The sequence below is a fragment of the Bison bison genome, unplaced genomic scaffold (genome assembly GCF_000754665.1).
Source record: "Bison bison bison isolate TAMUID 2011002044 unplaced genomic scaffold, Bison_UMD1.0 scf7180017864232, whole genome shotgun sequence".
NCBI classification, from domain to species: domain Eukaryota; kingdom Metazoa; phylum Chordata; class Mammalia; order Artiodactyla; family Bovidae; genus Bison; species Bison bison.
In genome coordinates this window covers 2,668,127-2,684,026 of record NW_011494804.1, presented here as the reverse complement: position 1 = coordinate 2,684,026, position 15,900 = coordinate 2,668,127, and the positions used below count along the sequence as shown (strand labels likewise).

At 42.3% G+C, this 15,900-nt stretch overlaps 1 protein-coding gene across 1 annotated transcript; it reads left to right on the top strand.

Moving 5' to 3' along the window:
- The first annotated feature begins 6,490 nt into the window (after nucleotides 1–6,490).
- Nucleotides 6,491–12,008, top strand: KBTBD7 (kelch repeat and BTB (POZ) domain containing 7). Its single transcript, XM_010846158.1, has one exon. The coding sequence runs from the start codon at nucleotides 6,776–6,778 to the stop codon at nucleotides 8,816–8,818; it is 2,043 nt and encodes a 680-aa protein (XP_010844460.1). The 5' UTR covers nucleotides 6,491–6,775; the 3' UTR covers nucleotides 8,819–12,008.
- Nucleotides 12,009–15,900: the final 3,892 nt, after the last annotated feature.

Here is a 15,900-nt window from a genome sequence, read left to right as displayed (position 1 = left end):
ACTGTTTCCACTGTGTCCCCATCTATTTCCCATGAAGTGATAGGACCAGATGCCATGATCTTAGTTTTCTGAATGTTGAGCTTTAAGCCAACTTTTTCACTCTCCTCTTTCACTTTCATCAAGAGGCTTTTTAGTTCCTCTTCACTTTCTGCCATAAGGGTGGTGTCAACTGCATATCTGAGGTTATTGATATTTCTCCCAGCAATCTTGATTCCAGCTTGTGCTTCTTCCAGCCCAGCTGGATGTACTCTGCATATAAGTTAAATAAGCCGGGTGACAATATACAGCCTTGACGTACTTCTTTTCCTAAAGATGAGTTAAATTCAGGTTAAACACGTTTGGTAAGACTACTTCATAGATGATATTGTGATACTGTATCATATCAGGAAGTCCCTGCTGTTAGTGATGCTAAGTTTGGAAGCTGGCAGACTCTCCATCGTAATGGAAATGGAGTAAGCTCTCCATGCTTTCTTTAATAATGAGTATATAATCTGCAGGGTAATACTTTGTCATGAAAAACATTTGATTTCTCATTGTGCAAGGCAGCTTCTGAAATGACCCCAGTGATCCCTATTCCCGGCATTTCACACACTTGTGTAATCTCCCTTTGAATGTGCACCATATTTATTGACTCTTTTCTAACAGGTAGAATATGATGGAAGTGGTGGGATTGTCACTCCTGATACGAGGTTGTAGAAAGACTCGCTTCTGGCTCTGTTTCTGCCTCTCTCTTGGGTCACTCGTGCTGGTGGCAGCAAGATGCTGTCATTAGCAGCCCTATGGAATGAGCCTCATTGTTTGGCAAAACTGAGTCCCTTGGTCCAACAGTCCTCAACAGCCTGCCAGCTGGCACACGAGTGGGCTTGGGAGTGGACCGTGTACCCCTAGTTGTGTCCTGAAATGACTGTGGACAGTCTTAACTATGATTTCAGGAGAGCCCTACTCCAGGACGTGACCCTCAGACACGCAGTCCATTATGGTTTCTTGGTTTCAGCCACTAATGGGGTAATTTGTTACAACCCAAATATGTAACTGATACACCCAATGACCTTTAATCTCATTGATTTAACCTCAAGGAATGATTCTTGTTTTGCCTGAGACATCTGTTACATTTGGAGTTACCAAATGGTGATGTTCTCAGACTTTCATTCTTTCTAAATTTATTAGCTGACGTTCTTTTAAAATTATTTATTTATGTATTATTTGGCTGTGCTGGGTCTTTGGTGCTGAGCAAAGGCTTTCTCTAGTTGCAGTGGGAACGGGGCGGGGGACGGCAGGGCTACTCTCCCTTGTGGTGTGCAGACTTCTCATTGCAGTGGCTTCTCGTTGCAGAGCACAGGTTTTAGGCTTGTGGGCTCAGTAGATGTGGTGCACGGGCTTAGTTGCCCTATGGCATGTGGGATCTTCTCGGACTAGGGATCAAACCCATGTCCCCTGCATCAGCAGGCAGATTCTTATCCACTGTACCATCAGGGAAGTCCAGAAACAGATTTTTGTTTTCAGGCATGTTACGTAACAGAGAAATGTTTATTTAAGGAAATGTAAATATCAATAACCTCAGATATGCAAATGACACCACCCTTATGGCAGAAAGTGAAGAGGAACTAAAAAGCCTCTTGGTGAAAGTGAAAGAGAAAAAGTTGGCTTAAAGGTCAACATTGAGAAAACTAAGATCATGGCATCCAGTCCCATCACTTCATGGGAAATAGATGGGGACACAGTGGAAACAGTGTCAGACTTTATTTTTTGGGGCTCCAAAATCACTGCAGATGGTGATTGCAGCCATGAAATTAAAAGACACTTACTCCTTGGAAGGAAAGTTATGACCAACCTAGACAGCATATTCAAAAGTAGAGACATTACTTTGTCAACAAAGGTCCATCTAGTCAAGGCTATGGTTTTTCCAGTGGTCATGTATAGATGTGAGAGTTGGACTGTGAAGAAAGCTGAGTGCCGAAGAATTGATGCTTTTGAACTGTGGTGTTGGAGAAGACTCTTGAGAGTCCCTTGGACTGCAAGGTGATCCAACCAGTCCATTCTAAAGGAGATCAGTCATGGGTGTTCATTGGAAGGACTGATGCTAAAGCTCCAATTTTGGCTACATCATGCGAAGAGTTGACTCATTGGAAAAGACTCTGATGCTGGGAGGGATTGGGGGCAGGAGGAAAAGGGAATGACAGAGGATGAGATGGCTGGATGGCATCACCGACTCGATGCACATGAGTTTGGGTGAACTCTGGGAGTTGGTGATGGACAGGGAGGCCTGGCGTGGTGCGATTCATGGGGTCACAAAGAGTCGGACACGACTGAGCGACTGAACTGAACTGAAGTATTAAAACATCATGTGAAAGAAGGCAAAATGAAGATAGTCTACCTTAATGTTTTTCATTAGTCTGCCTTAATGTTTTCTCAAACCTTGGTGTTTTTACCAATCACTTGGGAAACTTGCCATAAGGAAGATGCTGATTCAGTAGGTTTGGGGCCTGCGATTCTGCATTTCCAACAAGCTCCCAGGTGATGACCGACAATCATGATGGCCCACAGACACCACTTGGAGTAGCAGGGATCTAGGACATCTGTTAGTTACTGAATACTTTCAGTTGTTCTATACTTTATTTTTGGACAATGCAATTCAGTTCAATTCACAATCCTACATTATGCAGATAGACCTTTAGTCCCCCAAACTACAAAGGTAAACTTGACATTTTTAACTGTAAGTAGAAAAATATTAGGAATGGACCTTTAACCATGCCCTCCTCCAGGGGATCTTCCTGACCCAGGGATCGAACCAGTGTCTCCTGCATCTCTTGCTGGGCCTTTAAGCCAAAGATAAATCAGGGTTCTTGTAAAACAGTCTGGAAAGCCAAAGTTCATTGCCTCGTATAATCAACACCTTTAAAATAGCAAGGAGTACCAAACTTTATTTAACAAGTACATTTTGGAACTTCCCTGCTGTTTCGGTGGCTAAGACTCTGCACTCCTAATGCAAGCAGCTGGGGTTTGAGCGCTGGTCAGGGCACTACAGGGGCTTCCCAGATGGCTCAGTGGTAAAGACCCTGCCTGCCAATGTAGGAGACACCGGTTCGATTCCTGGGAGGGGAAGACCCCGCCTGGAGGAGGAAATGGCAACCCACTCCAGTATTCTTGCCATGGACAGAAGAACTTGGCAGGCTGCATGCAGTCCGTAGGGTTGCAAGGAGTCGGACACGATTGAGCAACTGTGCACCCACTCAAACAAGGAACTGGATCCCACATCCTGCAACTAAGACCTGGCCCAGACAGATAAATAAATATTAAATAAACAAACAAACCTTAGAGATAGTTTGAAATTGAGTCAAGGGACCTGGGATCACCAAACTACTACAAAGAAATTGTTTTTAAAATCATTTGTCTCCAGTGTTGGGGGGCAACAGTGATTAGGAAACACATTGGCAAAGGTAGAGCTTCTGGGGTGCTGGTAATGTTCTATTTCCGGGCCTGAATGAAGGCTACATGGCTGTATTCATTTTGTAATAACTGTATTTACAATTGAGTTATTTTGGACAGTTGCATTCACCTGTGTAACTACCAACCCAATCAAGAAGAGAACATTTCCATCACCCCTGAAAGCTTGTTTGTGTTCCTTTCCAGTCAACCGAGCAATCTGTTACCTCCACCCACTCCCCCAACAGTGGCTGCCTCTTTCATGATTTTGATTCATCAGAACTTATTTTCACTGTTCTGGAACTTCACATAAATGGTCATAGAGCATATACTCCCTGTATATCTAGTTTCTTCTGTTCAAAATTTTTGATATTCAATTTACAATTGCAGGTATCAAAGACTGTTTCTTTTTATTTCTGAGTAGTATTGCACTGTATGAATATAGCACAATTCATTTCTTTCATTCTATTGATGCATATTTGGATTATTCCAAATTTTGACTATTATGGATAACGCTTCTATGAACATCCTTGGACAAGTCTTTTTTAAAAAAAAAAAAAACTTCATTTATTTCTTTTTGGCTGTGCTGGGTCTTTGTGCTGAGTGGGCTTTTCTAGTTTCAGCAAGTGGAAGCCGCTCTCTAGCTGCGGTGCTCAGACTTCTCTTGCTGCAGAGCGCGGGCTGTCGGGCACTTGGACTTGAGTAGCTGCGGCTCCTGGACTCTAGAGCACAGGCTCGGTAGTTATGGCGCACGGGCTTAGTTGCTTTGCTGCATGTGCAGGGATCGAACTCATGTCTCCCACACTGGCAGGTGGATTCTTTACCACTGAGCCACCAGGGAATCCCTGCACAAGTCTCTGTAGACGTGTTTTAATATCTCTTAGGCAGATGCATAGGTGTGAAATTGTTGGGCATTTAACATTCAAAGAAACTACCGAACAGGTTTTAAAAGTGGATATATCAATTTATAGTCATAGTAGTAATATATGAGGATTCCAAAGGCTCCCTATTATCACCAACATTTAAATTGTCGACCTTTTTAAAAAAATTTTTAATTGAAGGATAATCGCCCTACATACAATGTTTTTGTTGGTTAGTATTGTTGATCCTTATTTTTAATATTATTGATCTTAAGTTTAGTCATTCTAGTGGGTGTGCAATGTTTTCTCATTCTGACTTTAATTTGCATTCATCTGATGATGAATAACACTGAAGGTTGAACAGCTTTTCATATGTTTATTGAATATAATATAATATATATTACAGATAGTTTTTCCTAGTCTCTGACTTGCATTTTTATTTTGTTTTTCACTGCTTTTTGATGGGCAAAGCTGTAATCTTGTTTTTTGTTTTTTTTTTTTACAAAAAAAAAACCATTTTATTTTTACTTATTGAGCACACAGAGTAGTCAAATTCGGAGACCTGAAGTAGAATGGTAGTTACCAGGGATTTTAGGGAGGAAGACAGAGACATTATGAATGGGTACAAAGTTGCAGTTTTGCAAGATATAAACAGTTGGATGGTAGTGATGGTGGCAAAACAAGGTGAATATACTTAATGCCAAAGCAATTAAACATTTAAAAATTGTTAAAATGGTAACCTTTATGTAAAGTATGTTTTATAGACATTAAAATTTTTTTTAATTGTTTTTTTTCCCAGCTGGTGTTAGTGCAGGAGAGAAAGCAATCATGGTTACTAATAACTTAGTTCTCTCTGGTCTACCTGAAAGACACACAAGGAAGGTACAGAAGAGATTGGGGCCCAGAGCCCCACTTAGTTTAACGTCTCTATCCTGGAGTACTTCCATTAGGCCCTCATCAGTTAATCAGAAAAGAAAGACAGTTTGACTAAGAGTTATTCTTTTGTGTGTTATTCACTGATTCATGTACTAATACTAAAGATTTAATTCACTAGGTTATGGTAACACATGGCAGGCAAACTAGCAGCAGGAGCAGACTGGTTTTTAAATAAAAGTTCTCTAACCTTAACCCCTAACTTAACTTTAAAAAAATCTAAGCACTTGATTTTGAATATTTAAATGTTGATCTGTCATATATAAACACTTTTGTACAGCATAAACTACTATATTATTTCAAGGTATGTGTAAGCATGTATGAATACCATGTTTTGAGGATCTTGGGGTTTTGTGCAATACAAGGTATGTTTGTTTAAATATTTTAATTTAGAACTCTTCTTTGTAACTTCTTAGTAAAAACAATTATAGAATCTTTAATTGATTTTTGGAAAAGATGCAAAAGAAGAAATATGAGTAACCCTCTTATTAAGAAGTTATGAAAATAATTTTGCTCCCTAGTTGATGAAGTGTTGATTAGGTGAGAGGTCAATGTATCTGTGAATGTGCCTGATTTGCCCATGTAAGACCATCAGAAATGCTGTTCTCTAGCTGCCGTCTATGGGGTTGCACAGAGTTGGACACGACTGGAGCGACAGCAGCAGGACCTCATCTTTGTCTAAGATATCCTGCTCAACCTACATATCATTTAGTACTGAAAATACTGTAATACTCTTCAGAACCTTGGAAAAGAAGCCACAGTAAACACTGCAAGTTTTCTTTGTAGAAACTGCTCATGGTTTCGAATAAGTGGATGCCTCATTTTTCATAAATTCTAAATGAAAAGCCAACAGTTACTCAATATTTGTGTTTTAGTCACAGTGTAAACAATTATTGATCTAATCAACAAGTATTTATTGAAGCATCCTATGTCCTATGAAATTTAGATCATTCCATTCTCCCAGAATCCAATGAAATGCTATTATCCCCAATTTCCAGACAGGGAAAAGTTCTGACAGAAAAGTTGCACGACTAATGAATATTAAAACGGGACTTCCACTCTAGACTTCGAACCCACAGCTCTAAACCATCAAACCTGGAATAAACGCTTGCTGATTCTGTTAGTTAAACCAGTAGACCCCCAGAAGCCTCGCGATATTACTGGAACTACTGATCCCAACATGCACAGCGGCTCCTGTGAGGCAGCCTAAGCCGCAGAGTCCGCGGGGTCCCGGCATGCCTCGAGGCGCGAAAGGCAACCTGGGAGCCGTAGTTCTCCTGGGCACCTACCGGTATTGCCAGCGCGGCGGTGGCGGATCGCTTGGTTCCAGTTTGTAGGTCCTGTGAGGGCGAGCTGAGGCGGAGAAAGGGCGTGGAACTGGAACCGGGTGAGTCAGGCACTGTCTACGCGATAAAGGGAGGCGGCACCGCGGAGCAGGGCTGACTTAAATCAGCGCGGCAGTCTTTTCAGGGACACAGCGGTCTCGGCGTCAGCGAAAAGAGAGCGAGGAGGCGCCAGAGCCTGGTTCTCGTCCTTCGCTCCCCGCCGCCCTCTCCACCATGCAGTCCCGGGAAGAAGCTCCGCGCTCTCGCCGTCTCGCCAGTCCCCGCGGCGGGAGGCGTCCCAAGAGGATTTCCAAGCCCTCAGTTTCGGCTTTTTTCACGGGCCCGGAGGAGCTGAAGGACACGGGCCATTCTGCAGCCCTGCTGGCCCAGCTCAAGTCCTTTTACGACGCGCGGCTGCTCTGCGATGTGACCATCGAGGTGGTCACCCCCGGCAGCGGGCCCGGCACCGGCCGCCTCTTCCCCTGCAACCGTAACGTGCTGGCGGCCGCGTGTCCCTACTTCAAGAGTATGTTCACCGGCGGCATGTACGAGAGCCATCAGACGAACGTGACCATGCACGACGTGGACGCCGAGTCCTTCGAGGTGCTGGTCGATTACTGCTACACCGGTCGCGTGTCATTAAGTGAGGCCAACGTGCAGCGCCTTTACGCGGCCTCCGACATGCTGCAGCTGGAGTACGTGCGGGAAGCCTGTGCCTCCTTCCTAGCCCGCCGCCTTGACCTGACCAACTGCACGGCCATCCTCAAGTTCGCCGACGCCTTCGACCATCACAAGCTGCGATCACAGGCCCAGTCCTTTATAGCCCACAACTTCAAGCAGCTCAGCCGCATGGGTTCGATTCGGGAAGAGTCCCTGGCAGATCTGACCCTGGCCCAGCTGCTAGCTGTCCTGCGCTTGGACAGTCTAGACATCGAGAGTGAGCGGACTGTGTGTCACGTGGCGGTGCAGTGGTTGGAGGCGGCTCCCAAGGAGCGGGGTCCCAGCGCTGCAGAAGTCTTCAAGTGTGTCCGCTGGACCCACTTCACTGACGAAGATCGGGGCTACCTGGAAGAACTGCTGACCAAGCCCATTGTGAAGAAGTACTGTCTGGACCTTGTTGAAGGGGCCCTGCAGATGCGGTATGGTGACATGTTGAGCAAGTCTCTGGTGCCCAAGCCAGAGAGCAGCAGCAGTAGCTCTGTTGTGTCCATAGCAGAAAATCCACCCCAGAGGCTGGGTATGTGTGCCAAGGAGATGGTGATCTTCTTTGGCCATCCCAGAGATCCCTTTCTGTGCTATGACCCATACTCGGGGGACATTTACACAATGCCATCGCCTTTGACCAGTTTGGCCCACACTAAGACTGTCACCTCTTCAGCTGTCTGTGTCTCTCCAGACCATGACATCTATCTAGCCGCCCAGCCCAGGAAGGATCTTTGGGTGTATAAACCAGCCCAGAATAGTTGGCAGCAACTTGCTGACCGCCTGCTCTGCCGGGAGGGCATGGATGTGGCATATCTCAATGGCTACATCTACATCCTGGGTGGGCGTGACCCCATTACTGGAGTGAAATTAAAGGAAGTGGAGTGCTACAGTGTTCAGAGGAACCAGTGGGCCTTAGTGGCTCCTGTACCACATTCCTTCTATTCCTTTGAACTCATAGTGGTTCAGAACTATCTTTATGCTGTGAACAGTAAGCGCATGCTCTGCTATGATCCTAGCCATAATATGTGGCTGAACTGTGCTTCACTTAAACGGAGTGACTTTCAGGAAGCCTGTGTCTTCAATGATGAGATCTATTGCATCTGTGACATCCCAGTCATGAAGGTGTATAACCCAGCCAGGGGAGAATGGAGGCGTATTAGTAATATTCCCCTGGACTCAGAGACCCACAACTACCAGATTGTCAATCATGGCCAAAAGTTGCTCCTCATCACTTCCACAACCCCTCAATGGAAAAAAAACCGGGTAACTGTGTATGAATATGATACAAGGGAAGACCAGTGGATTAATATAGGGACCATGTTAGGGCTTCTGCAGTTTGACTCTGGCTTTATTTGCCTCTGTGCTCGTGTTTATCCTTCCTGCCTTGAACCTGGTCAGAGTTTCATCACTGAGGAAGATGATGCACGGAGTGAGTCTAGTACTGAATGGGACTTAGATGGGTTCAGTGAACTGGACTCTGAGTCAGGAAGTTCAAGTTCTTTTTCTGATGATGAAGTCTGGGTACAGGTAGCCCCTCAGCGAAATGCACAGGATCAGCAGGGTTCTTTGTAAATATTTTGAAATACTAAGATGTTTCTATTGCTATGAATATATCTTAAAAAGATGTCCTTTCCTTTTCTGGGGAAAAAAGAAAACTTTGATTAGGATTGCATATTTGGTTTAGAAAGGGTAATGTTTGAATTGCTAATGTAATGTTACAAAATGTAAACAGTCCATGAAATAAGCTATATAATAATTTACTGTGCTGAAAGTGGAGATTAAAATATGCAAAAAAAAAATGAACCATGTAATTGATGAGAATGCTTGCTGGTTTTTTTCCGTGTTCAAGAATTTGTTGCACTAGTGAATTGTTTTCATTAATTACATGGTTTATATTTTGATTATCTAATTTAGTCTTCTGTTCATTTTAAAATTCTGTTTAGTGTTGTGGGGGGAAGTTAGCTTTTTCATTTTTGTGTAGAAAATTGGACTAGAAATTGTTGGCAGGTTTCGAAGATTTATATCTTCCCTCTGAATAATGAAAGTAGTAGATTTCCCAAATTCTCACATAGTTTTTAGTATTCTAAGTTTAATATAGTTTGTTAAAATTTGGTTTGGTTTTCTTCTCTTCTGCAAAGAAAAACAATTGGACATATAATTAAGGTTATCAAAGAGTGATTTCATTTTGATAATGGACAGAATGGTCTTAAGCACTCACAAAAAGTAAGGGAAAAAAAATCAGGATTCCACTGTCTTACAAAAAATTTTCCTTTTTATTTTTGGAATATAAAATGTGTACTTGCTAAATGTGACCATTTTTCTGTCTTAAAAAGCATCCATTCTAGTAGTACCACTATTTAGACCCTTCTAAACCAAAAACAATAGATAACTTGCCGTATTTTTTCATTTATACCTGATACATGTTACACTGAATCAGAGGAGCAGTTGTTTTTTCACTGGACTGTGATTGGGTAATGTAAAGTTTTAATCCATTGGTCATGCCTTGTCTTAAAACGTTTATATGCTTTCCTACAACATTTTGGCTGTATAGTTTTGGTGTTTGTCTTAGAGAATTCTTTGGCAGGAAGTGATTTTTGTGAGGTGATATGGCTTTGAAGATGTGTATAAGCTAAAAACAGTATTTTATTGAGATCAGTAGTAGTTATTGTGTCTATCAACTCTAAAATCAAGTGCCAGAGAGAACTTTAAAATTTTAAGCTGTGTATAAAATTGTTTTATGTAGCATTGAAATTTTCTGTCAGTTTTGTAAGTCACTGTAAATGATTATCAGCTTGAAGTTATTTTTATATTAAAAGTTGACAAATAACATAAGTGGATGATGACATTTGGGGCCAAAAGTGAGAATATGTTTCCTCTAAAATACTTCCCTAAGCAGTGGTGTACCTGGTTATTTTATTTATTTGTTTCTCTCCTATGTTTCTCTGTGAACCATGCTCCAGTCTGATTTTTGTTTTTTTTGTTTTATATCACCATAATAAGGGAAGATGTAGAAATAGAGACTTAAGTTGCACAAATTTGATACTGTTAAATACGAGAACATATAGGTACTTACTTTTTGAGGGTCTGTTAATACATACGGTTGTCACAATACATAAACATGATAAATAGTGTGTATGTACAAATGCTTATGGTCTATACATTTTTTTATACTCACTTAGTTTATCTTCTTGAATCGTTGTTCAGTAACATACTAATTCCTCGTCTATACTTATTCTCTAGTGACCAAATGCTGACATTTCTTTTTACCCAGGCAGAGTACTGAGGAGTGTATTCTGGAGAACAGAATTTTGAAACTAAGCAAAGGGAGGGAGAGAGAAAATGGTTTAAAAAAGCCAAACACACAAATAATGTTTTCTTAGCCATTTCGATGGGCCACTGGAAGAATCTGCAGGAGGTTCCTGTCTAATATTATTTAGTGAAATAAGATTCTTACTCCAGCAGCGTATGTTCCTTCAAAACAGCAAACGGTGCTAGTTTTTCTTCCATAGAGGGACATCAACAAGCACTGCTCCTAACGTGGAAAGCTCTATCTTAATTGTATTTTTTGGCCCACTTTTCTTCACCAGTAACTTCTTGTTGATAGTTTTTTGTTCTCTAAGATTGAAATAGAAACAAGCTGTTCACAACCACGTTATCCATCTACAGAATTAAGCTGTGCAACCAGTTGATAAGAGACATTCTCTCATGTGTCATTCTCATCCTCTGAGTTAGGTATAAGCTAATTAGTAGTAAAATATTGATTTACAAAGAGCTTTTCTTAGAAAGGATTTTGGTTTCTTAATATGTTTGTGAATTAAGGATAGATGTTAACTTTTTTTTTTTTTTAAATAGAAAGTGATTTGTACATGGTTAGTTACAAATAAAACTGGCACTAGAACCCCAGGCCTTCTGACCTCTTGATTGAGTTTGTGCTAAATGTACAAAACCCTTGCTTACATAGTGACACAAGCAGCAGAGCAGTGTTGAAATCCCTTCATCACAGGAAAGCTCCTTTGTCTCAGTTTCACAATTAATCGACACAGATTTTAGCAAATGCTTAATATAATGTCATTTGCAGGATTACTGTGTGTAAAACTTAAGAATGATCTTACTTATTTTTTGTATCTATCTGCCTGTAGTCTGAAAAACTCAGAGAACCCAAATTATTTCAAATAATTTAAATATTCAAATGGTTAGCATTGGTATTTTCAAAAGGACAAAAAGGGGACTAATTTAGTGAACAATTTGGGTTTAGGATTACAGTTAAATTATAATTTCCTTCTATATCCTCTAGTTGACCAGTGGTGTGTGTGTGTGTGTGTGCTTTTTTTTTTTTTTTTAGCCTGTTTCATACCTGGATCTTACTGATAATCTGATGAAATCTTTTGACCCATTCCCTAGAAAAATGTACATGTTTATGTTTTCATAATTTCAAAGGTGTTAGACATTTCTGCAGTTCATGTGCACACCCAGGGTAAGAACACTGTAACAGTCCCAAGAACACTTCTACAAAAAAGGAATTAGCATTTTGCAAGAGACATATTGCTCAAATGTTTGTGAGGGGGGAAGGGCATTATTAAAATAGAGCTTAAAGAAATCATATGCATTTTCCACCTGAAAGGGATCTGAGTATAGAACAAAGACAAAATTGACACTTGGTGAATTTCAAATTTCCTCATGATGTTATGCCTGAGAACAGTGAAGTAACTAAATGTAAGTGGCTTAAAGAAATGGGTCAGATGAGCTAATGTATAAAACCTTTGACATGTGATATGATTATTGTCTAAAGTGAAAGAAAGTGAAGTCTCTTTGAGACCCCATGGACTGTAGCCTACCAGGCTCCTCCGTCTGTGGGATTTTCCAGGCAAGAATACTGCAGTGGGTTGCCATTTCCTTCTCCAAGGGATCTTCCCAACCCAGGGATCAAAGCCAAGTCTCCCTCATTGTAGGCAGACACTTTACCATCTGAGCCACCAAGGCAGTCCAGGGATTATTGTCCAGGAAGGCTGTATATATATTAGTCTTCAAAGTAAATTATAAGTTGCAGGTATTTCAAACTTGATATCACAGCTGTTTATTAGGTATCTAAATTACAAGAGTTCTTTATCTCACAATGACCAGGTAAACAGGTGCTTGGAAAGGGCATCTACCCATAAGGAATTTATTTAAGGTATCATTTAAAAATATAAATTTGCTATTCACTGCTCATTAAACTAGAAACCAGTATTTTGCCTGATGTCATTTTCACCAATTTGTGCTGAAATGAGGAAAATAGATAAAACAATGGGTAAAGTGAAGTCGCTCAGTTGTGTCCGACTCTGCGGCCCATGGACTGTAGCCCACCAGGCTCCTCCGTCCATGGGATTCTCCAGGCAAAGATACTGGAGTGGGGTGCCATTGCCTTCTCCAGGGGATCTTCCCGACCCAGGGATCAAACCCCGGTCTCCCGCATTGGGGGCAGATAATTAACCTCTGAGCCACCAGGAAAGCCCAAACAATGGGTAAGTTGTAAACTAAAAGTATTTAATTGATTTTTTTTTAATGTTCATGAATTGGAAATATAAAAAGTTTGCAGTTCTATGTCAGTCCCCTAAACTTGAAAGTTAACTTGTCTTTGAAATCCTAACATCTATCGCTTGCTTCTTAGTTGTTCTACTTTACTCAGTCCTCTCATTTGATCTCTCCAATATGTGCTTAAGAGTGTCAGCATCTTTTCATCATAACATTAAAAGAATAGAGCAGGAACGTGTAGGAAACAAAATTGTTTATATAAAATATGGCTAAGACTGAGCGACTTCACTTTCACTTTTCACTTTCATGCATTGGAGAAGGAAATGGCAACCCCCTCCAGTGTTCTTGCCTGGAGAATCCCAGGGACAGCAGAGCCTGGTGGGCTGCTGTCTATGGGGTCGCACAGAGTCGGACACGACTGAAGCGACTTAGCAGCAGCAGCAATTCTAAGAGCATTTATTGATAAACTGTTTTAGAACCATAGAGATTGATAAATGTATACAAACAAAAAATTTTAACAAAGCGAAACAAGATACAGTGTTCACAGAAGCTGCCAAGTCTTCCAGTACCAGATAGACAATACATTGTGTTAGTTCAGTTCAGTTCAGTCCCTCAGTGGTCCGACTCTTAGCAACCCCATGGGCTGCAGCACGCCAGGCCTCCCTGTCCATCACCAACTCCCAGGGTTAACCCAAACTCATGTCCATTGAGTTGGTGATGCCATCCAACATTTCATCCTCTGTCATCCCCTTCTCCTCCTGCCCCCAATCCCTCCCAGCATCAGAGTCTTTTTCAAATGAGTCAGTTCTTCGCATCAGGTGGCCAAAGGATTGTTGTGTGCTCCCTCCTTAACTCTGGACCGTTTTGTCACCGAGGTCCGTTCTACCAGCTCCTGTTCTCACTTATTTAACCTTGTGAACTCAACACTGTCCAAGACACAGGGTGTAGGGAACAGTATTGTTGCAGACCATTCCCCTCCTTTTCTGAGGCATATTTTCTCAGAAAGTGTTCTACCCTGTGAGCAATCACCTCTCTATGACAGAATGAACCTTTTACATTTTCCAAAGCAATTTTAGCTGCTCAGAACCACTATATCTTCAGTTCAGTCACTCAGTTGTGTCCGACTCTTTGAGACCCCAAGGACTGCAGAACGCCAGGCCTCCCTGTCCATCACCAACTCCCAGAGCTTGCTCAAACTCGTGTCCATTGAGTCGGTGATGCCATCCAACCATCTCATTCTCTATTACCCCCTTCTCCTCCTGCCTTCAATCTTTCCCAGCGTCAGGGTCTTTTCAAATGAGTCAGTTCTTCCCATCAGGTGGCCACAAAGTACTGGAGTTTCAGCTTCAGCATGAGTCCTTCCAGTGAATATTCAGGACTGGTTTCTTTTAGGATGGACTGGTTTGATCTCCTTGCAGTCCAAGGGACTCTTAAGAGTTTTCTTTAACAACCCTGGGGGTGGGGAGAGGTGGCAAACTATCCCTTAATTCTGGGGAAATTAGCAAATAGCAGTGGCTGTCACTTCAAGGCACAGCCTGATCTAGTCTCAGTATCCTTCTGGCTTTCCTTGTACAGAGAAGGTATCATGGGGCCATGTTTTCCTCTCACTTTAGGGATCTGTGTATGGTTTTTTCAACAGAGACCCTATAGTTTTGAGGGTTTTTAAATATTTTTTTTTATGTGGACCATTTTTAAAGTCTTTATTGAATTTGTCACAATATTGTTTCTGTTTGACATTTTTGGGTTTGGGGCCTCAAGGCATGTGGGGTCTTAGCTCCCCAAAAAGTGATTGAACCTGTGCCCCCTGCATTGGAGGGCTGAGAATTTTTAAGTAGAGACTTGACAGTTGAATCTGTTTTGTCAAGAATCCTCTCCTGGAGGTATTGACAGTGCAAGGCAGAGGGGCAAGACCAGTTAAAGGAAGGTAGATTGAGTCCAGACTGCGAGACTGAGGTAGGAGACAGATGGGCTCCTGGGCCAGACAGCCGGTGTTTGTCAAGTGGAGTAAAAGTCAAGCTTCATTCTCACGCAGACACTCCAAGGACAAAGCTAGTGGCAAGAGCTGAGCACTGCTGAAGTAAAGAGAGAAAGTGCCCACTCCTGAGATCAAGGAAAACTTCCCTACCTGCACATGTGCAGAAAGGCTCCTTGGGGGTTGAAAAGGGAGAGAGCCCCACTCCATAACAAGTGTGGACAGGTACCCACTATCCATCTTAGCAAAAAGTTGCTCATGCATCTTGGGTAGGGTCCAAGGACAAGTGAGGTACGGAGAAAGAAACTAGATAATTGGCCAAATGTAAACAAAGACCCGGAAGAACTGTCCCATATAAGTGATGGAAGTTGCCTTCTGACTACTGCAGTCTTGGTTCAGGATTCCGCACTCCTCTCTGGGCTTGTATCTCTGCCTGGTTTCTGAATGACTCTGTTCCTTCTCACTCAGGATGCCTGCGTTCCTCTCCAGGTGTATATCTCTCCTTACTTTCTGGCTTGCTGTGCTCCTCCTCGTTAGAGAGGATGCCCATACCTTTTCTCTCTGGGTGTGTATTTCTTCCTAGCTTCTGTCTTAAATAAACTATTTCTCTGTGTACTCTCCCAGATGTTATGCTGTCTCTAATAATAAACTTTGTACCTATTACAGTTTTTGCCTCCTTGAAACATTCTTATTTGCAAATGGGGTAAAGAGCCAGGGCCACTTTGCTTCTAGCTTCTAGCCTCTAGTCATCTGGTGGCTAGGATTCCTCATTTGCATCCAGGCTTCCCAGGTGGCGCAGTGGTGAAGAATCTGCCTGCTAATGCAGGAGACACAAGAAACAAGGGTTCGATCCCTGGGTTGAGAAGATCCCCTGGAGTAGAAAATGGCAACCTACTCCAGTATTATTGCCTGGAAAATTCCATGGATAGAGGAGCCAGTCCTTGCAATTGCTGAGCAAAGCACACACACCCAACCCAGATTGAATTCCTGGGCAGGGAACTAAGCTCTCTCTTCAGGACTGCTCAAGACTGTCTCCTAGCGCAATTGTGGGCTTGATGAGGAAGGGTCAGGCATAAGAGAGACTGAGCTGGATTTGTATTTGTATGTTTAGAGGTGAGGGAGCTGAGAAAGGAAGTATGAAAGGAATCTGAGAAAGGAAGGACTGCAGGCT

Coding starts and splice junctions, on each gene's coding strand:
- KBTBD7 (XM_010846158.1), top strand. CDS start 6,776: ATGCAGTCCCGGGAAGAAGCTCCGCGCTCTCGCCGTCTCGCCAGTCCC.